The 22,985-nt window shown below is 43.5% G+C and overlaps 1 protein-coding gene and 1 long non-coding RNA gene across 3 annotated transcripts; one reads left to right on the top strand and one right to left on the bottom strand.

The window, feature by feature from the left end:
- The first annotated feature begins 1,794 nt into the window (after positions 1-1,794).
- LOC116406723 lies at positions 1,795-22,769 on the top strand. 2 transcript variants are annotated; one of them, XR_004219772.1, is made up of 5 exons: positions 1,795-2,280; positions 10,787-10,869; positions 20,776-20,865; positions 22,076-22,223; positions 22,512-22,769. It is a non-coding gene; the product is annotated as an uncharacterized LOC116406723 (long non-coding RNA). The 2 variants fall into 2 exon arrangements; XR_004219771.1 differs by lacking the exon at positions 10,787-10,869 and having other exon boundaries at positions 1,797-2,280.
- cyp1c1 (cytochrome P450 family 1 subfamily C polypeptide 1) lies at positions 2,488-4,137 on the bottom strand. The gene is given in 1 exon segment (NM_001204247.1): positions 2,488-4,137. A coding segment is annotated over 1 exon segment (1,575 nt). The 5' UTR covers positions 4,119-4,137; the 3' UTR covers positions 2,488-2,543.
- Positions 22,770-22,985: the final 216 nt, after the last annotated feature.

Genomic DNA, 22,985 nt, shown 5'->3' with positions numbered 1-22,985 from the left:
ATTGTGCTTTTAATAATAACAACAATAATAACAATAATAGTTCAATCATTAGGTCCTTTCCTTTCCCCAAACAGCAGCCGCAGGGTGTGCTCCCCCTAGTGTCGTGCAGCCGATCCGAGCAAAGTCAGCAGGATGTAAATAGCGCAGTGTAACAGTAAATAGGGACTGTAAGCGTTTCTAGGCACCCACCTACCTAAGGTCCAATAAGAAAGGAGAACAGAGAGGAAAATGGGTCAATAGAGTAAGGTCCAACTGAGACTTTTGTGCAATCAGCAGGAACTAATATTTGTCTTTAAAGGCCAAATAACCTGATTACAAGAGACGTTGCCTGTGAATGAACTGTTAGGCTGCGGCAGATGGAAGTAATCGGAGCCAACCCGCAACTGCCGGGCATTGCTCTCCCATTCATTCCGCAGCGGTTTTACGAAGATTTGCCTTTTCCTTAGGAGCATTTCCCCCAGAAACGAGACTGACTGTGAGCCAACAGTTTTATTATTGGACTTTTTATTGTTTATCTTTCTGTTCAGCCCCCTATTCGTTTAACCGCAGGATGGTAAGTGGGAGCCCAGCATCCAAATACACGTTTAGTGTAAGAGATGCACAATGAAACAGTATTTATAAAATAATTATTATACCACTACTAATAATAACAATAATGATACTACTACTAGTAATAATAATAAATACTAATAATAAAATAATAAAGGACCAATGAAAATTGATTTACAATTCATCATTTACTATATTATACAAATATTGAATTGCAAGGTGAGCCTTTTAAAATAATGACTCGTTTTGTTTTTTGGTAACAGCAATTAAAAAGTATTCGTATTTAACTGGTTTTCATACAAAGTGCGGAACCAACTGGATCTGATTCACAAACAAATGTTATGGAACAGCCAATGAAATGGGAATCCCTGCCCCATGTACTCAGGGTCCTGAATCAGTCACAGGTGTCCCATTGTGCTATTATAGGATAGTACTTGTATATATACATTATACATATTATATGTATTAGCCTTACCTCACCCAAGGAGATTTGTAGCTGCTAATTGTAGCTGGTTACAGCTTTTATTGCTTCGTATAAAGCAAAAGCAACTCGTTTTTCTTTAAAAAAAAAAAACCTAAAACCTTGAAAAATATCTCGAAAAATCTTGAAGCATCTACAATTAGCAAGTGGAGATTACTCCTATAGCAGATCTAGCAGTTAGTAACAATCGTAAAGGGATTTTCCACGTAAAAAGCCCTTATTGCATAATAAAACAAGACAGAATTCTAAGCAACGTTTTTTAGTGGTTTTACATGTTTTTCTAAATCTAATTAAAATCGAAAGCGGTGTCTGAGAACAGTGCAGCAGAGGCCAGCTGGTTGGTAGCGGACCTGGAAGAGAACATACCTTTGCTTCATTCGTTGGAGAGTCAGATTGAAGAGAGTCAGAGAGAGGAGAGTGCTGCAGATAGAGAGGGGCAGATTGAGGAGAGTCAGAGAGAGGAGAGTGCTGCAGATAGAGAGGGGCAGATTGAGGAAAGTCAGAGTGAGGAGAGTGCTGCGGATAGAGAGGGGCAGATTGAGGAGAGTCAGAGAGAGGAGAGTGCTGCAGATAGAGAGGGGCAGATTGAGGAGAGTCAGAGAGAGGAGAGTGCTGCAGATAGAGAGGGGCAGATTGAGGAGAGTCAGATTGAGGAGAGTCAGAGAGAGGAGAGTGCTGCAGATAGAGAGGGGCAGATTGAGGAGAGTCAGAGAGAGGAGAGTCAGAGAGAGGAGAGTGCTGCAGATAGAGAGGGGCAGATTGAGGTGAGTCAGATTGAGGAGAGTCAGAGAGAGGAGAGTGCAGCGAATAGAGAGAGTCAGATTGGGGCGGATAGAGAGGGGCAGGCAGACACTGTTTTCAGCCTTAATGACATTTACAAATAACTTTAGTACATTGGAAAGTTGCTTAGAATTATATATATTTTTTTCATTAAACAAAAAAGGCAAATTTCCCTTTGCCCCCTCAGTGTTAGTGCCCCCCTCTCCCCCCAGAGCAGTCAGTTCTGCTGCCCCTCCTCTCTCTCCTGCCGCTGCCTGTGGAATTCCGCACAGACCGACACAACCCCCCACGGTGCTGCCCCTCCGAGAAGTCTGCGGAGTGTTGCGATCCTGCCGCATTCCCTGTGCTTCTAAGAAGCAATGAGGCAGCGACTCCCCCCCCCCCCCCTTACTCCTCCGGCACCGCTTGCAAGCAGAACATTTCTGGACTGGAATGAGATACAAAGCTGCGCAGTTACCTGCATAAATACGGTAAGTGGCAGCTACCTGACTGCCTACATGTTTCCCTTATACGCAGGAGTCTGTATAACATGGATGGGATCAGATCACTCAGTAATAGGAACTTTGTATCTATAGGGTCCCCTTCAATGGAACTGCCTTAATCACCCCAATACAGTAATTAGTTGGTAAATTAAGGCTGCATTTATATGAGTGAAGCTGAGGGTAGGTGAAACTGAGCTGGGTTAGTGCTTGGAGCCCATTGACCTGGCATGAACTGTATGACAGGGGCAATTTCAGACAGGTTCTTTCATGGTTGTTCTACCAACTCTGGCTCTAACGGACATCCCATAGGGCAGTGGTTTGAGAGATAAGCCACTGATACAGTCCATGGTGGGTATCTCCTTAGGGTTGCCATGGAGGGTGCACTGGTGGAGAAAGATGGCCGTGAATAGAAATATCTGTAGCATAGATAGCTGGTCCCCAATACATCTCCTTTTGCCCACGGAGAAGATCATCACCCCGAAAGCAGCATCTCTGTCCAGCTGACCCTCTTCATCCAAAAACCTGCTGGGGTCAAAAACATCTGGGTTTTTCCATTTGGATTCATCATGGTTGACTGACCACTGGTTAACAAAGACCACCGTGTCCTTGGGAATGTAGAAGCCATCAATGACCACATCACTGGTGGTAGAGTGCGGGATAGTGACTGGCACGAAGCTGCTGAAACGCAGGGCTTCATAGATAAAGGCTTGGACATAGGGGAGCTGAACTTTGTCATCTGCTGTGGGAAGTCGGTTGGGTCCCACCACCAGGTCTATCTCTTCCTGCAGCTTCTGCTGAATGTCAGGGTATTTAATGAGTAAGAGCAGAATCCAGGTGAGGGCAGTAGCAGTGGTGTCTTGCCCTGCGCCCAGGATATCATTGACAATGCTTTCCACATAGTCCTTGCTCAGACCATCACCTGCTTCTATCCCTTCTGCATTGTCTATATGACTGATGAAGGCATCACTCATGTCCCTGGTGATCTCTGGGTTGTAGGTTTGCCGGTGGTGGCTTACCTTCTCCTTGACAAAACCATAAAATTCCCAGTTGAGATCTTTGAAGCTCTGATAGAGGCTGCGCACTGGGTTTGGGAAAGTTAGAAGCCAGGGCATGATGTCTACAAGGCTACCAGCGCCCACGGTTTGGCCAAACTTGTCATTTCTCCCAATCAGGGCTTTGAACTCCTCATCATCGTGGCTGTAACGTTTGCCAAAGCACAAGGCACAGATGACATTGGCAGCGGCCACCGTGCACTCACGTGTAGGATCAAAATATTCCTCCTCAGAGGTCAAGCGCAGAAAAACGTCAATGAGGTCCTGCGCCTCTGCCACCACATGCTTCTCAAATAGCTTCTGCGTTTTGCTGTTGACAGTAGAAAACGCTCTAAGGGTTGAGTGAGCAATTTTCTTTTGAGCCTTCCAGAGAGTAGAATAGCCCCCAAAAGCAATGCTTTTGCCCCCAGAGATAAGCTGGAAGGAGGAGAAGTTGGGTCTCCCAGCAAATTCCTTGCTATGCTTCACCAGAGCTTCCCTTATGGTGGAATCTCCATTCAGCACCACAATGTCTTGGGTACCCAGTCTGATCTGGAATACGTTGCCATATTTCTGAGACATTTTACAAAAGGTGAGATGGGGAAGTTGCCCGAGTTGCATTGCATTGCCCACCACAGGCCAGGGAAAGGGTCCAGGGGGAGACCTCCTCTGCCCATTGTTCCTCAGCCATAGGCACACCTCTAGGCAGATGAGTATCAAGAAAGAGAACACCAGGGCTGGTTGGACACTGTCTTTCCATTCTGCCGGTGGTTCAGCTGTATCCATTGGAGTCATCCTTGGTTTGCTGGCAATTTCTGGAACAGAGGGCTATCTTTACCCCTATTTTGTAAGTTTATCCTGCTATTAAGTGATGAAATGCTTCCTTATTTAAGTGAACTGCAGTTGTTGTGTAGTAGCTCAGTCAATGGCTGTGGACCTGGAAAGGTTCCTTCTTGCAGCTCAACCTGTCTGTCCCTTCTTCTTACCAGCAGCAGCCTGAGAGTCTCATGTTAACCCTGTGCCTGTCTCATTGTATCTGAACTGAGTGCAGGGTCTCTGTCCTTTAAGAAAGCAGCAGTGTAGGGGGCAGAGCCTCTCTCCTCCCATTCAAATGGTCCCAAGGTCCCATCCAGCCCCATACAATACATGTCACATGTTTTCATTCTGTAAAGTCAGTTTTTGTTCAATGGAGAGCAACTTTCCCAACTGGGACATCTCTCATTGACTGGCATTAATCTGCCACAGAGCTGCATCAAACAGGGGCTGGTTAGTTGCCATGATATAATACAAAGCACTTGGCATAAGCCATAAAATAAGATCTTAAATGCCATTGCTTAGTGTAGGCATCAGCATTGCACCCCCAGCGCCACTTTGTACAGGAGGTGACTGGTGGGAAACCTGCCTTTAACTCTTTGTTGCCAGTTTAGACCTTTAGGTAAGAGTTTTATCTGCCTAGCATGCTATAATGTACTGTTACCATTCTGCTCCAGTGGCTCTAAGAGTGATTCTGTTACCATTAATTTCAAATAATAATAATAATAGGGAAGAAAAGAAAGAGAGACATAATATTAGGGAAGCAACAAATACATGCTGGAATTTATATATTGTATATTTGTATATTCAGATTTGATTAAAATCCAAATTAATTATATAAATGCACTTAAGTTTAAGGGTTTGCATTTAGTTTGGCTGAAAACGAAAACTTTGTTCTTATCCTGAATTTGATGCATTCCAGATAAATATATTTTGTAATGGTGAACATTAAATTATCATCCTTTATCATTATTAGTACTATTATAAATATTGTCAGCTCTTGGGCACAACAACCCAACCACTCAGATTGTAAGCTCTACGGGGCAGGGACCTCCTTCCTACTGTGTCTCATACCACATGGCACTTATATATATACATATATATATTTATTGTATTTATTTATTATATCACTTGTCCTCCCTGTGTGTAATTGTGTATTCTTTAAGACTGTACAGCGATGCGTACCCTTGTGGCGCTTTATAAATAAAGTTATACATACATACATACATACATACATACATACAAGTGCCTATAAAACAGGCATGGGTAACTTGTAGCTAAAAGATGGCAGGGGATACTGGGAGTTGTAGTTCTGCCACATCTGGAGATACAAAGACTGCTTATTACTGCTATTAAGTGATTAACTCACTAAGTTATGTCTATACCTTATCATGAACATTTGCACCTTAGAACTCTGGGGGTCCCATGTCAGTTTCAGGTATCTGTGGGTCAGTGCCATTGGTTGTGCAGCTTGCAGTATGCCTAGGAACGCACAGCATTGTACCGGACACTGTATCCTATAGAAGTGAATGGATTGGACTACTGACTGGAGATGAATAGCAGATACTTAAATAAAGGGTAACTTTACCTGCAGCATAAGTTTTAATTTATAGTAGGCATTAGCCATACAGCCAGCCTTTTTAGTTCTGTATTATGCTATATCTTTGCCAGAGTCAGTGACCTTAGCAATATGAATAAAGCAAATTAATTACAATAATAAAAAATTCCAAGTTCTATATCTAGAGTATATGCCTGCCAGAATTTAATCATGTATTTGCTACTTATAGTTATATGCATTTAGACTGTACTTAGACTGTAAGCTCTACGGGGCAGGGACCTCCTTCCTACTGTGTCTCATACCACATGGCACTTATTCCCTGTGTATTTATACTTATTTATTGTATTTATTATAACACTTGTCCTCCCTGTGTGTAATTTTGTATATTGTAAGATTGTACAGCGCTGTGTGGAGCTTTATAAATAAAGTTATAGATACATACATGTATTTCACCACACAGCCGTGCAACTGATTTCTTTCTGCCCCTTGGCTCTGTACCCATGGGGTAGTACCCCATTGCTGGAAAAAAATAGGTTTTATTTATTCTTTCCAGCATGTTGGTCTGGTTTCCAACATAAATGTTTAAACACCTGTAATAAAGGTTTTAAGGGAAAATATACCCAATATTTATTTATATTTTTGCTCACAAACCTGACGCTCAAGAGTTCAGAGCAGCGGGGGCCACTGGAGCCAAAGCCGACAGGGATTTTTCCCGGTGTCCCAGTGGACCAGTCTGACGCTGCAGCGGCAAAATTGTTATTAATACTGTTAAATAGAGTTTATTGTTTTGTAAACCAATAAGTGCCCAGTGTAGCTTTGTGCGGAGGTTGTAACACCTTCTGTGTTGGGAATGTATATGTTGGTTGGAACGGGGGGCTACACAGGGGAGGAGGGGAAGGTCAGAAAATTCCATTTGCCTTTAACTTTCACTCCCATTCCCGCTTGTATTTTTAGCTGTATTTTTTTGTAGCCGCTGAAGGCCAAAGGTAGAAAAGAGGCTTTTGTATGAATTGGCTGGAAGTTTAAGTAAATAAAGAAGAAGCATAAAAGCCCTAATTAGAGGCACTCCCCCTGCGTGCTGCCGGCTAATGTAAGGCAGGGGCTTTAGTGTAAGCTCTTTAGTTAAACTAACAAAGCTGCACATTTCCTCTTCCCTCTCGCACGGATCCAACACTTCTCACCCCCCAAATCTCGCCTGACTCTGTCCCATTTGGCCAGGAGGCTGCTGATTATTTGGCCGGGACGCTGCTGATTAGCAGCAACATCTCCCCAGATGCAATTTGCTATCTACTCTAATCAGGGCTAATTGTTCCTGCCTAGCGTGTAGCCAATCGGTATGCTTCTTAAAGGGGTTGTTCACCTTTGAATTAACTTTTAGTATGATGGAGAGAATGCTATTCAGAAACAACTTGCAATTAGACTTCATTATTTATTTGTTTTGTTTTTTTTTTTTATTTTAGTTCACCAGTTTGGAATTTCAACAGCTATCTGATTTCTAGGGCCCTTTTAACTAGAAACCAGGCAGGGGTTTAACAGTGAGACAAAAATATAAATAGAGGGGGGCCTAAATAAAACAAAGAGTAATAAAAAGTAACAATACCAATAACATTGTAGCCTCAGAGAGCAATCATTTTTGGCTGCTTCAGTCAGGGACCCCCATATAAAAGTTGGAAAGAGTTAGAAGAGAAAGGCAAATAATTCAAAACTTGTAAAAAATAAAGACCAAATAAAAAGTTGCTAGGAATAGGCCATTCCAGTTATGTAGATGCATAAGGTGCATAATCACTATCTGAACTTCTAGAAATAAATATAAATGTATTTTGTTTTTACTCAGACAAACCTGATTCCACAGAAAGGAAGCCATGATATTCTGTCTGTGTGTTGGCTGCCTACTGACCCTAGCAACAAGATAGCCATAATCATTAATACATGCATAAAGCCCAAAGGTTTTCTGGTGCTAGGTCACTGGCATGCTGCAAAGTATTCTAACCCCTTTCTCAGAATCAATGGTGTAAATAGATATTACTAGGCCGTACAGCAAATTCAATTTTGGGTCCTGAAATTTTGAAAAGTTTTTCTACTACAGTATATTGAAATTGCTGCTTAAATAGGGCCTAACTGGGCCCAATACGCTTCTGGGCCTCTCTGCAACTGCAGGGTCTGCTTTCTTTGTATTTATGCCTCTGCTCAGAATATTTTTATGGGCAGAGCAGGCACAACTAGACAAGAACATATAGATTTACCCCAGATCCTGACCATTAGCCACCAAATAGCAATGAAATGGCAAACTGGAAACAGGCAAATGACCAGAAAACACACAGAAAATCATACAGAACATCAGTAACAATCGAGGATGAATGATTGGTTACAGCACTGATGTAGGGACTAAAGCTTTGTTGATTGATTAAGTGTAAGAACCCACGGAACGGTTCAGTCGTCTGAGATAGATCTCTCTTATTGCGGGCGACTAACCGCTCCAAAATGCTTTCCAACAACAACAGTAGGAGTCGCCGGTGCAAAACCCTTCACATCGCTTCAGTATTCCGAAGTCATGCAAAGTTACCTCCTGGAGGCAAAAATGGAAAACGAAGCGACGCAAAAGACTTTCCCTGCCTACAACTATTGTTGCTGGTGGAAAGCCATTTTGGAGCGGTTAGTTGTCTGTGATAGCAGAGATCTATCACGGGCGACTGAATTACTCCATGGGTTCTTACCCTACAGAGTTCTAGGGGAGTGTGAGTGAAGGGCTGGAGCTAAGCATAGGCAAAAGCCATGTACCTCTACTCTCTGCCCAACCCTAGTGTACTCCATAGTGTGACTCATAAGGGCCCTTACATACAGGTCTTCCACAGCAGGAGTTAGGTGTCGGTTTAGCTCAAATGTGGTTTGAGTGGGAGCGCCCTAGACTGACGCACTGTAAGGTAAAATGGGGTTAACATGTCCTTTAAGGTAAATTGAGTGATAGAAAATAAGCCATAATAGTACATTATTATATTATTATTAGATTTTCTGGATGCCTGGAAGAATTATAGGGCTGTTATTTGCCCCCTGCTGACCTGATATGCCATTATGTGTAACGGCAGAGCTTTCCCTGTGAGCCCCAAGGTTCCTTGAGGTCAGTGGGTACCTGCAGGCTTCCCCTCCTGGCAGCACCCCAGTTAACATTAGCAAGGCATTAGACACAGAGTAAGACAAATACTCCGGGTTGGAAGGACAAATGACACAGTATGATAGAAAACATATAAAGAGGATTATATAAAAAGGCACACTTAGTATCACTCTATGTGAATTAGCAGCCCTGCACTTTCTCATACATTCTGACTTGCCAACAAAATGAAGATCTTGGCCGGGAGCCATCACTTTCCCAACTAAAAGTGGCGCTTTTTGCTTTTTTTTTGTGAACTCATTTATAGCAATTGCTCCGGCAGCGATATCTCTGTGATTCATGAGTTTGTTTGAAACACTCTTGGCTTACAGGACGGTTTATTTTGGAATCACTGCCCTGTCTGATCCGTCCTGCAGTCATTCTGAGTTTATATTCACAAGCCACAAATCCCCTTTGTGCCTGGCAGGGGAGAGCAGGGCTATGGTTTCCTATATGTAAGCACAAGCGGATCTGGGCTTATTTTAGTACATTGGTCTTGCTCTTCATAGATTATGGGCATCGCCATAACACCGTATGTGGGTACAGGGGACTGGAGTGGGGGTATCATTGTACTGATTTGTAGCAAACTGCTAATTAGCCTGGGCCTTAGTCAGAACTAGACTGGGATTCAAAATAGGCCCTGGCATTTCAAGTACACAGATGCCCAAACAACCCCCCAACCAGCGGATAAATAGTGTCTATGGCATCTTACAGCAGCCCCACAGATTGCCTGGTGCCCGGATACTCCCGAGTTGTCAGTATCTAGTTTCCCCAGTGATGCTTGGGTTAGTTGTGGGGATCAGACAATGTCTACCACTTTGGTCCTTAGGAAGATCAGTTGGCTGCCCTTAAGTTGGGCATACACTATAACAGGGGTGGGCAAACTTATAGGCTCAGGGGCCACATTGACTTTTAAAATTTGACAGACAGGCTGGGCCAGCGCTTACAGGCAGTCTTGACGCCAAGTCTCGCATGATGAGACTTGCAGAGTCGGGACACCAATCCTTAGCGGCCCGGATTAAAAAGACCAAGAGGCCGGACATGGCCCGCGGGCCGTAGTTTGCCTACCTCTGCACTATGAGATCAACTTCACGTGATTCGGCCACCAACATACTGGGCTGAATTGAGATGATCTGATCAACTGGCCCTTTGCCAACAATCAGATCAACATGTGATGTGGTCCTGGCCCAGTGGGATTTTCCAACCACCCCAAAAGATATATGAACGATTTTCTGTGATATCTGTAAGGCAGGATGTCAGTACGTGGGGCGATGGTAACCCTTAGGTACAATCTCCTTCTTCAGATTCCAATGCATCATGGACACATAAACTGCAATAGATAGGGCCACTCTTTACTTAACATGCATTTATTTATGAAAGGTGAAGATTTATTATGGACAACGGCGACTCTCACTTTCTTCTCAAGGGTTCCCTTGGGTTCTCTGGAATAATTTGGAATGAGAAAAATCATTGTAGGTTCATATCTGCCACATATACCCCTGTGCTCCAGTTGAGCAGTCCTGGTTAGGACTTATTTGGGGATTTTGGGAAGGACCATTTTACCTGATGGTGAAGCTGATCTTATAGTGTATGCCCAACTTAAGGGCAGCCAACTGATCTTCCTAAGGACCAAAGTGGTAGACATTGCGTTTCTGTAGAGTTGCGTTTCTGTGTATCCGCACTATGTCCCTAATTTTGTGCTTTACACGGTTGATACGTCCCAGCAGGATGCTAAATCTGACTCACACGCACAAGAATATATTTCTTTTCTGCCCAACAAAACTTTAATATCCTATATAAGTTTTATGGACTGTGCTTGCACACTACATTCTGAGAGAACGTGACTGGATTTTATTTCTAGGGGTAAACAGTAAAACCTGGTGTGCGAGGCGCTGAGTTTGTACAAACCGCAGTATCACCTCTTAACCTTGTTTATTTGTCCTTTAGATGCCAGTTTCTTCCATTGCCTTTGGCTGTCAGTGAGTGCTTGAAGTCATTCTGCAACACACAAACTGAAGGGCTGATGGATGGTAACTGTAATATTCTCTAATATACTTCCTGCCTATAGCTGGGTCTGTGTGCAGCCTCAATGCTTGGCCCCCAGAAGCTAAACCCTATTCAGAACCCCTTAATACAACACTGCTGTGTCTCTTGAGGAACAACTACGTTGGCATTGGAATCATAGGACCTCAAAGTCACAGCCATACTAAGGGCCCTATGGTCCTAACCTGTCTGGTTTCCTTAGATTTCCTCTCAGTGCTGATCAGTCTCTTCCTATCTGTATCCGTAAACTCTCTGTCCTACTCTCCCCTCCATTGCTGATCCCCCCCCCTCTAATAGAGCTGCACACCCCATGCTGGCTCCCCCTGCACTTCCTGCCCAGGAAGCCCCATGTTCCTCTCTGGGTCAGTAACATCTCAGCTGGTCAGTCAGCCCAAAGCTTAATTTGGGGTTCAGTTGAATTTTATTAAAACGCACATCAAATGACTTCCATTTGCTTTAATTGCACTAGCATGCTCTGAGGGCTCTTATACATTCCCCAATTCTCTGTTGGCAAGCAAAAGTGCAAAGCTCATTTCTCTGACTCTCTTGATATACAGCCCTCTCAGGATTCATTTGAACCATAAATAAAATATATATTTTCCTGAAACATCTTCTCAGCTGCTCTGCATTAAGAGATTTTAATTTCTCAGACTCAATATAAGTAGAGTGTGAAGATCCTGTAAAATCTGAGTTATTATTCCTCTTACAGAACTGGCCCGTATTTGCCATAAAATCCTGTTACGCTAAAATTAAAGGTACCCTTGTGTAAATCAGTATGTTGAGATGTTTGCAGTCCAGTATATTGATCCAAGAGGAAGTTAAAGGGCAATAAAATGCCAGACTCCAGTTATTTCTTAGTGTAGGGGTCTGCTGTATGCATTACCATGTATATTAGCCCCTGTGCAAAAGTAACCCCTCCTCTGCCCTTCCTGGTCTGCTGTGTTTGCCTGCCCCCCTGGCTAATGGCCTGTGGGGTGTATATCCCTGTGCTGATCTGGGTGTGTGCATAATGTCACCAGGAAGGGGCAGACGTGACTGAGAGCACCCAGGAGTTCAATGAAAACTATACCCCCAGAATAAATATGGTTTTAGGGGGGCCCCTGCTGGGGGGGGGGGGGTTAGGGGATGCAGCCCTGCAACCCCCAGTCCGACCCTGCTTAACCAACAGATTTATATCTGTTAGTATTATTATTATTCTTAGGAACATGTATTTATAAAGCACCAACATATTCCGCAGCGCTGTATCTATCATCTGCCTACCATCATCATCTATTCATGTATCTACCTATATACAGTCGAAAGTGAAATTTTAAGGCAAGGGTTTCCAAACGTTTGCATTCTCCTGTATGTATGTTTGCATTGGTTTACATGAAAATTACAGTTCAGTAACAGAAAACCTTTGTGCAATAATAGCTTAAAAAATGGAGGTTAATGGAGTACATAGAAGTTTTGGAAGTTCAGATCAATTGTTGGAGCTGGAGAATAATTGGATGAGCTCTATCGGGTCCCTACTCATGGGTCATTTACTCCATGCGTTACCATTTGATATATTACACAGAGATGATGGCAGGTCTCTACAACAAATTGAAGTCTTGTTTCGGGGTCGGACTGGGCCAGGTCGGATCAGGGCCAGACCCAACTCTTGCAGCGCTCCCCCTGCCCGACCGCTCCTCCCCTGACGCGTTAAATTTACGCACTTGGGGTAGGACATCAGATGGGGGGCCCTGCGAGGGGGGTTGGGGGGCCCCTGCGGGGGGGTTAGGGGACACCTGCAGGGCCCCTGGGGCAGGAGCCCCGGTGGGCCTTTCACCCCCCAGCCCGACCCTGACCTGGATACAAAAGTTTCTTGTCCACATTTTACCACTGGGAAATCATCTCTAATATGGTCTAAAATCCATCTTGTAGAATGGCAGAGAATCCTAGATTGTTTGATTGTTCCTAGAGAACCTAGAGGCATCATCTTAATCTCTTGGTTCAAGGACAAGGAAGCCATACATTTTAGAACGTAGCTAGAAGTTGCTATAAGCAGTAATTTGTACTATCCCAGGCTTTTCTAATTGATGCTCATCCGAGGTCCATAATGTCTGCCATGCCAGTATGATTTGACCTTGGAAATTTGAAGATCACACAGGGAATATATGACAGGGGTATAATGGATCTATAAGAACAATTTAGACTGTCTGTGTATGTTTGGATCTCAGGGTACTTGGTTTTTCATTGATCATTGTAGCATGGAAAGGAGTAGGATGGTTGGTCCAGAAGAAGATCAGATCCTTGTTGGTCAATAAATGCCTAGAATAGAATCACAGTTAGCCTTGCCTAGGAGACCTTTATCCCTAGTTTGGGGCTACTAAATATACAAAGAGCTGCCGGTTGATGATCAAGGACCAGTGGGTCACTGTCCTGTAGAAATTCATTTAATGTAGTGCCAGGATAAATACTCTGCTAATACAGACATGCTTTGCTCGACCCTCCCCTGCAGTTTGAGCTTGGGTTGTTTCCAGTGTTATCAACTATTTAGTAAGAGACATGGGAGAAATCTGGGCACTTCCTATCCCTTCCAGTAACAGCTCCATATTGGGCAAATGCACTCCATAACCTTTCCACTAATAGCTCCATATTGGGCAACTGCACCACGTTATCTAAAAAAATATTACTAAGAACATTGCAAAAATCTATGCATGTACAATGCTGCCTTACAGTCATATAAATTGTATTGGGGCTATATATCTCATTTGTTCGTTTGGCTTTAATTATCAAGGAAACTTTGGGCGACTTTGGAAAACCGAAGCGACGCATATGCAGTGGCGTAGCGTGGGCTTTCGTCGCCTGGGGCCGACCAGAAATTTGCCGCCCCTCTATTTAGTTATTCTTAAAAAAAATAGACAAAATAAAAAAAGCAGCATTAAATTTTTTTATTGATTAAAAATGGAAAGTGCCCCAATTTCCCCATAGACAGTAGCCCCCACACAGTGCCCCCAATTTCCCCCATAGTACATACCCCCAACAGACCATCGGCGGTGGCTCCTTCTCTCTTACAGGCAACAGGCGCTTCTATAAGGTTGCGCCTCGTCGCTGACGTGTGACGTCATACGCACGGGCCCAACCTTATAAAAGCGCCTGTTGCCGCGCCATAAGAGAGAAGGAACCGCCGCCGATGGTCTGTTGGGGGTACGTTGATGGGGATGGGATTGTTGGGTCTATTGAGGTTTCTTTCTATGGGGGGGGGTACTTGCTGTGGGTAAATTGGGTGCAGTTCCGGGTTCGGATTCGGTTCGGCTCAGAGCACGGATTCGGCCGAAACCGAATACCTTGAAAAAAGGCTGGTTTTCGGGAATCCGGGATTCGGTGCATCCCTAAAAAATACCTATATTTTTTTAAATTTAAATATCATGGTGATTGCCGCCGCCCCTTCTGATACGCCGCCCGGGGCCATGGCCCCCTCGGCACCCCCCTCGCTACGCCACTGCGCATATGCCACCTCTCCGGCGATTTACATTTGTAAAGAGCTATTTAGTAGCAGCTACTTGTCATGGCTACTAAGCCCTGGAAAATCCCCTGCCATAGACAATACTGAGAATTGCCTCTGCTAAAACACACGTAGAGACAATTATCAGTAAATGATCAGCATTGTCTATTTTTGTAACTGTGACAAGTAGCTGCTACTAAGTAGCTCTGTGTGTCTTCAGCCTTATACCTGACTTATAGGCTAAGGACCCTTGAGTTGTTGAATTACAGTTTCTAGAACATTTTCAGCTGTTGGTAGGGAAGAGTATTTCACTAGTGTGTGTAGTAAGTCAGGGAAAGTGTGTATAGGAAGATCAGACTGTGTCAGGAACACTTTGTAACAGGAATGTCTCACCTGCAGCCTCCCACTATTCTTGCCAAAGGCTGTGAGGTTTTCTGGGAGTTGTAGTTTAATAAAAAGATGTTGAGCTACTTGTTAGAATGTAAATAAAGGGGGCCTACATATGCTGTTGGCTGTGGGTCCCAGCATGACCAGAGGAAAGCTCTGAGTGTGTGTGTCTGTGTGCAGCAGAAAGCAGTGCACATGTGTGAGAGCTATTGCCAAGCTGGCAGCTAAGTGGTTAAATCATGGAGGGGTCATATCCGGCCTCAGTCCCACCGAGAGTAAAAACTTGCAGTTTGTGATTGTGAGTCCTTAATGCAGAACAACTCCTTGTAACCTAATCCCTACTGTTCCGCTAAAGCTCTGCCATTCATAATCACTCCCAGCCACTGGTGTCTGCGTGTTTGGGATTAACCGCCACTTGCTTCCCTTTATATGGCACCCAGCCCCCCCCCCCCCCCCCATGTACTTGGGAATTATGGGAACTGGCAATTTGGTTGAGACAATATAACCCCCCATCCCCGCCCTTCCTGCACTCACATGCACACTCAATACACACTCACATACACACACTCACATACACACTCACTCACATACACACTCACATACACACTCACATACACACACTCACATACACACTCACTCACATACACACTCACATACACACACTCATATACACAATCACTCACATACACACACTCGCACGAACACTCATATACACACTCACTCACATACACACTCACATACACACTCACATACACACTCACTTACATACACACTCACATACACACACTCACATACACACACTCACATACACACTCACATACACACACTCACATACACACTCACATACACACTCACTTACATACACACTCACATACACACACTCACATACACACACTCACATACACACTCACATACACACACTCACATACACACTCACATACACACTCACTCACATACACACACTCACATACACACACACTCACATACACACTCACATACACACTCACATACACACTCACATACATACTAACTCACATACACACACTCACATACACACACACTCACATACACACTCACATACTCACTCACATACACACTCACTCACATACACACACTCACATACACACACTCACATACACACTCACTCACATACACACTCACATACACACTCACATACACACACTCACATACACACACTCACATACACACTCACATACACACATACACACACACACTCACATACACACTCACATACACACACTCACATACACACTCACATGCACACACTCACATACACACTCACATACACACACTCACATACACACACTCACATACACACTCACTCACATACACACTCGCATACACACTCGCTCACATACACACACATACACACACACGATCACATACACACTCACATACACACACTCACACACACACACTCACTCACATACACACTCATTCTCCTTAGCGCTGGAGTAAGACAAGAGGGGCACAGAACAGTGCAAGAGAGACCCTTGCTTTAGGGAAAACAAGCTAATAAGTCACTGTACAGGGGCCCACCAGGGTACATTTAAAAAGAAATATTATAACTAGATCACAACTTGCTTAGAGCAAGGCACGGGGGTCCCTTTTCTGCCTGTGGCCATGTAAAATGACATGGTTCAGTCACTGGTTATTATATCATTTATTTGATTACTTATCATTTATTTATTTCTTTTGCTTGTGCTGCATTTTGGCATTTCGGCAGTTATATGGTTGTCATTCTCACTGCCTCTAGCAACCAGCTCTGTGTTTGAAAGGACAAAGGGTGCTGTAGCTATACAAAAAGAATAAGCAGTAAAAATACATATCTTGCTGTGGTCTCTGAATGTTACATTTTGCCTTCAAAATTCAGAATGGACAGGCAACACTAAAAAAGTTAAAAAAAAAAAAAAAAAGACCAAGTGCAGAGTTGCTAAGATCATATTCAGCTGCAACCAACAAAAAGGTGAAACAGTTGTGGCCCCACCATTAGCTGCCAGGGGGGTTCTAGGAGATGAAGCTGGAGCAGCTACAAAATCTGCATTTTAGCTTATTATGATCAGAGAGGGTAACTCTATGTTATTTGTACTTTCATCCTTTTCCTTTCATGGGGCCCACTCTAAGGCTTCCCTATCCTCCCCCCCTGCTTCTTGGTACTTGTGAGCACAGAGCTGGCCGGGTGTTCAGCTGAAATTTGCGTGTTAGTGAATTGACAGTTTAAGAGAAGAGGGTCTCCCAGTCACGAATAGCCAGGCTGCGCTCTGGAACCCATCACTGTTTATAGCAGTCACTTCCCCTCACTTCCAGCTCCTGTCACGCACACTCAGGGTGGGTAGGCCAAGGGGCTTGTTCTGGGGGGGCTGTACATCGGGCATCAGGAAGGAAATTCTCTTTGGAATTGACTTACTCCCAATCCAGCAGTTCAAATAGATGTCTTTGCTGGAAAAAAAAAATTATTTCAATTTGTCATTTTAAAAATGATTGCCTGGGTAACTTTCTTAAAGAATAAAAGGATTCCCCCCCACCCCCCCAGCCTTGGGAACAGGAAATATTAAACCTGTACTGTCCGTATGATGAATGGCTACAGTGTGGGGATACTCTACCAGCGCTGCAAGGGGGGGAGCTCTGCTGCCAGATTAAAGGGTTTCCCTAGAACGGCTGAACGTGGGCAGGAGATGCCGCTTTCATCCGATTCATTAAGAGTTCTACTGATTCATTGTACATTGTACACAAAGACCAAGATTTACCTGCAACTTGTTTGCTTTTGTACGGACCTATAGGGTTAACATTCCCTACAGCAGTGATTCTCAACCTTCCTAATGCCGCGTCCCTTTAATACAGTTCCTCATGTTGTGGTGATCCCCAACCATAAAATTATTCCTAAGACCATCGGAGATATGTGTTTTCCATTGGTCTTAGGCGACCCCTGTAAAAGGGTTGTTCGACCCCCAAAGGGGTTGGACCTACAGGTTGAGAAGCGCTGCCCTATAGCTTTAAACCTTGCACTTGCTTATTTTACTGTTACTGGGCAGAAGCCCATGTATCTATTTTCTATTATTATTATTATTATTAACATTTATTTATAAAGCGCCAACATATTCCGCAGCGCTGTACAATAAGTGGGTTTCATACATTGGACATACAGAGTAACATATAAAGCAATCAATAACCGATACAAGAGGTGAAGAGGGCCCTGCCCAAAAGAGCTTACAATCTACAGGGAGAAAGGGTTGAGACATTTATATATTGTACATTATCGGCCCATAAGTTATTACCACTTTCTGTCACCCTTTAATGTAGTGTTTAGCAGGGGACGGGTGGATCAATCATCTTTTGTCTGTTTTACAGCCAAAAAGGGGTTACATTTTCAAGCTTAAACCTCCCAAGTCGTTGCCCTTTTATTGGCCACCACTGGGATCACCTGACTGTAGCTGGGAAGGGTGGGAGCTGCAATATGGAGTGGCCACTGCTCATGGATGAACGATAGCAAGAAGGGGTGAACCTGGGCAGGAGATGCTGCTAAACCGACATGCTAGAAAAATAGGAAAATCTGAGCCCCCCCCGCAAAGTATTTGTACTTATGTCTGGGCAGCTCCAGTTGCTCTGAGTCCTGGCTGTTTTTCTAAATTGGAGGAACTGGGCAAAACTGGACAGGCGGCACCCCTAGTGGCTTACCAATCTTATGATCATAATTTTGTAACTAAAAACCCCTGTTTTTGTAAACACATGCACTAGCATAGATAACTTACTTATGAGACAGGGGACCGGGGAATGTGCATTGATCAATCCCCCTCTCTTTTTGTATGCTTGTAGTTAATTTGGCCAGATCAGTCGCACTTCCATTGTATTTGTATACTCTATTTAGCCTTGGAGTGCTCCCACAACCCCTTTCTGGGCACCCCTAGTCACACTGATGCTTTCCGGCAAAGTCCGGATGTGCTTTTATCTTTTTAAATAATTCTTTCTTTTGTGCCACCTTTCCATACAAAAATTGTGGAGAGCAAACTTCGTTCTGTAGGATACGTTATTCAGGAATATTGGAGAATTAGGTTAACATGATAAAGGACTCATTCTCAGCCTACGAATCAGCTTCTCCATTGGCATCAGGCTTCCTGGAACTACTGCCAAGTCATAGCCCCCCCCTGCGATGTCATAGTCCTGCCCACGTGATTCCACTGCCCACCCATGTGATGCCACGTCCTGCCCCACTGCCCAGGGTTAGTCATAGCAAAAGGTGGCAACCCTGAGCGCGACCCACCAGTGATGTGGGAAAAGGTTTTTTGGTCAGGTGAAACCAAGATTGTTCTTTTTGGCCAGAGTTCATAGCAGTATGGACGGTGCCAAATCGACCACTGCCCACACATCAAACATGCGACATGGAGTAAAGCAGTGCTGTGGGGCTGGGCACCTTGCTAATATAGCGCCCCCAGGGCCCAGAAAGCTGCTCTGCAAGTTCCTGTAGGGCTTTAGGTCTCATATTTGCATGAATTGTTTATCTCCACTTAAGCAATGTATTTAAAAGAGGTGTCAGATATCATACATGGCTCTCTACAAGCACTCCATATAGAGCTGCCGCTGCCAAGAACTATTTCATTTGCTGGTGGGGAACAAACAGATCAAATAATAATGTAAATATAATATTTTCACTTTATGGGGTTGCTGGCCCTCTTAGCCTCTACATAAAACACAACCGTAGCCATGTGCCAGGAATGGCGTTGATCAGCCATCTGTCGCCCCCTAGCTGCTAAATTGTTTTTTTTTGCACTTTGATATTGAATTAAAGTATCAGCCTGTGGCCAAAGATGATCCCTACGGCCAGAGCTTTTTTTAACTGTTGTTAATCAAAGTGTCAGTTCTGCAAACCAGAGAACATGTACAGGATAATCTCTGGAAATAGTCATACTCCCTCCAACCCCTGTATCTGCTGTTACAAACATATGCACCAGAGCGGAAGGGGCATATATTCTGTTAGAATTCCATGTACAGTGGGTAGGTCCTGCCTTGGGATGTGCACAGCAATTCCTTACCCTTGATTCATAGCCAATTAGCAGTTACCATTTAGGTCTGTGCTTTTTTAAAGGGGTGGTTTAAGTTCACTTTTAGTATGTTATAGAATATTACTCTCTGCATCATAATAAAATTAACTCAAAGGCAACAACCCCTTTAGCTAACTACCAATGAGGTATGCAGCATTGTTTTTTTGTAGAAGTCCGGCCATAAAGGATGAATTTGACCTTTCTTCGTTTCAAGTTCTGCATGTTGTATTATAAGAAAAGGAATCGTTTTTGTTTGTTATTAGTGCATATGGAGAATAGTTGTTGATCCAGAACTCTGTAGAGTTAGTATGGATGGATAGGGAATTGTATTTATTATTATAAATACAATTCCCTATCCATCCACACTAACTCTACAGAGTTCTAGAGCAACAGCTGAGCCCCTAGACCAGGGGGTTCCCACTTATCTCTTGAATCTCCTGCCCTGTGCTCAGAATGGGCTTTGGGCAGAATTCTGCCACTAAGGCTTTGCCCTGGGCCTCCAAAAATCTGGGCTTATTTTATTTCTGCCATAAATGAAAAATAACACTGTCCAAAAGGGGTTATAGACATTTGCCCTCCCCAGTACTGTGATATCTTCTACAACAGTGATCCCCAACCAGTGTTGCAATGTGTTCCTCACCAACCCCTTGGATGTTGCTCCCCGTGGCCTCAAAGCAGGTGCTTATTTTTTAATTCCTGGCTTGGTAGCAAGTCGTAGTTGCATAGAAACAAGATGTCTCTTTTAAGCTGATAGTGTGCATAGAGGCTGCCTAATAGCCAATCACAGCCCTTATTTGGCACCTCCATTAACATTTATGGTGCTTGTGTTGCTCTCCAAGTCTTTTTACATTTGACTGTGTCTCACGAGTAAGAAATATTGGGGACCTCTGCTCTACAATGTACCTTGTTGGATTTTATTAATGGGATATGAGTGTAAACTCAATGAAGAACAAAGGCTGAGATTTTTCTTATATCTCTAGGAAATGGCCGTGGTTGAGACCTACACATTTGTCTGGAATGATACACAGCCCAAGGAATAAGCATCCGCCTGCCAGGTTGCCTGGGAGCAGGTTGGTATGGAGCAGACAGGCAGGATATCAGAGGGTACATCTCAGTGGCCCTTAATTACAACATAAAGTCACTTCCAGTAATTGTTCTGTGTAATCACAGGCAGGGATGTGTTTGTGTGTGAGGATGCGATAGAATGGTGCCGTGACACAGCCTGCCTGGCTCACAATAACATGCAACAGGAACTCCATTCAGTGCCAGTCTTGTCTGGCTACTCTTATAGCCCAAACCCTCTCACGCCATTCAAAGTGGCCCCCCATCTACTCAATATGCTATTAGACTTATCTAATTATATCACAAGCTGCCCTCCTATTTATTAGTTCCTTTCCTCAGGTTCTTTTTTCTTGGCTGTGTGCTACAGCACTGAGGAATAGGCGGAGAAATGATAATAATAATAATAATAATAATAATAATAATAATAATAATAATAATAATAATAATAATAATAATAATAATAATAATAATAATAATAATAATAATAATATTAATTTACCAGTTTTACATGGATAGTGTAAAAGTGCAAGACTGGCTTCCCATCAGCAAAATAAAGTAGACACAAATGAGAGAGAAGGCATCATTAACTATTAGTGGACTGCAGTACAAGAGTTACGTAGGGTTACCAACAACATAAACTGCATGGATAGGTGGTATTGATGCCCTTCAGCTGCCCCTTTTTTAACTTTTTTTGCCCCTGATGAAGACCCATTATTGAAACACGTTGAGCTTTATTTTTTGTGTTTTGTATTTAATAAAATTTTCTTTTCTTTTGTAATTTTTGAGCGTGCAGACACTTTTTTGCTTTTGTGACTATTTCTAGAGTTGCTGAATAGGTTTTCTCCAGTGTACTGCACCTCGTTCATTGTCAAGGTTTTGGTAAGGTGTGCACTCTGATATTTTGTATTGTCCTTCAGGTCCAGACTGATATTCAAAATAGGCCCTGGCATTTCAGATACACAGAGGCCCAAACAGCCCCCCCCCCAGCCCAATAAATAGCATTTGCTAGAATCCATAGATTGCCAGTCTGGGCCTTATGCACATATAAGGGTAGGTGTCCCTGCTGATGAAGGAGCTTGGGGTTTCTATTTTTCAAGACCCCACGAGTAAGGGCCAATAACAAGAGGTGAAAAACCACCTTTAGCTTCATTAGATGTCAGAAGAAGCTGTGGCCTCCTGAGCACCAGGGTTGGTTTCTTGTTCTCTATGTATCCACAGGTGACAATCATAATATTGACCATCACTTTCCAAGCTGTGGAGTGGGTTACTGGAATGACAGATGTCCCTGGCATGGAGTGGAGAACTAAAATGAAGTCCGAGCCTTAGGATAAGCCAGATACACAAGAAAAGGACCTCCAAGAAAAAGGTGAGGTCTTGTTGCCTAGTGAGGAAGTCTACAGAATGGGCAGAGGATGGTATAGGGTACACTATAAATATGATTAAACAATATCGCTGTAACAGGACTGTGTTATAACTCAGTCTCTCTGACATTATAACAATATTCTATTATAGTCGCTCTCATGGGGAAAAATCTGGCTACATGTATTATAAATATGTACATACACACGGGCATGTATATTTATTAAACAGCAATTCACACAGCATCACTTAAACACTTTCCTCTCTCCCGTTCCCTGGTTCTGCACTTCTCCAGTATGAAGCAGCTCCCTCAATCTGGACAACAGACAACTTGCCGTTTCTGCGCGAGAAGAAGAGAAAAACAGAGAGAAATTGGAAACAGGCGTAAGATATAAAAACCAAATGTCTCCCATTCATCATGGTTCCCTGTGTGACTAATGAGAGCTGGGCCTGCTGTGCTGGGGAGTACTCTATGCAGGTGGTAAGGGATTCCACCCACCCATACTTTTTTAGGGAGATGTGCAAATTGCAAATTAAACAACTGTCTCATCCATCTTTCTGTCTGTTTGGGGTTTTTCTGCCTTTAATGTTCTAACCTCCTCTAAGATTGAAAGGCTCATACACTAATAGGCATGAGATTGTGCGGCAGAATTCTCCTGGGCTCCTCTGCACACATCCCCTTGCCATTCTCTATCAGTGGGAAACTGTAGCTGTGTGCAGATTACAAGACCTGAGCTGCAGCAGATAAAAAAACAGAAATAAATATTTG

Source organism: Xenopus tropicalis, chromosome 8 (genome assembly GCF_000004195.4).
Source record: "Xenopus tropicalis strain Nigerian chromosome 8, UCB_Xtro_10.0, whole genome shotgun sequence".
Lineage (NCBI taxonomy): Eukaryota > Metazoa > Chordata > Amphibia > Anura > Pipidae > Xenopus > Xenopus tropicalis.
The sequence above is the reverse complement of the archived record's forward strand: the minus strand, read 5'-3'. Positions and strand labels throughout refer to the sequence as shown.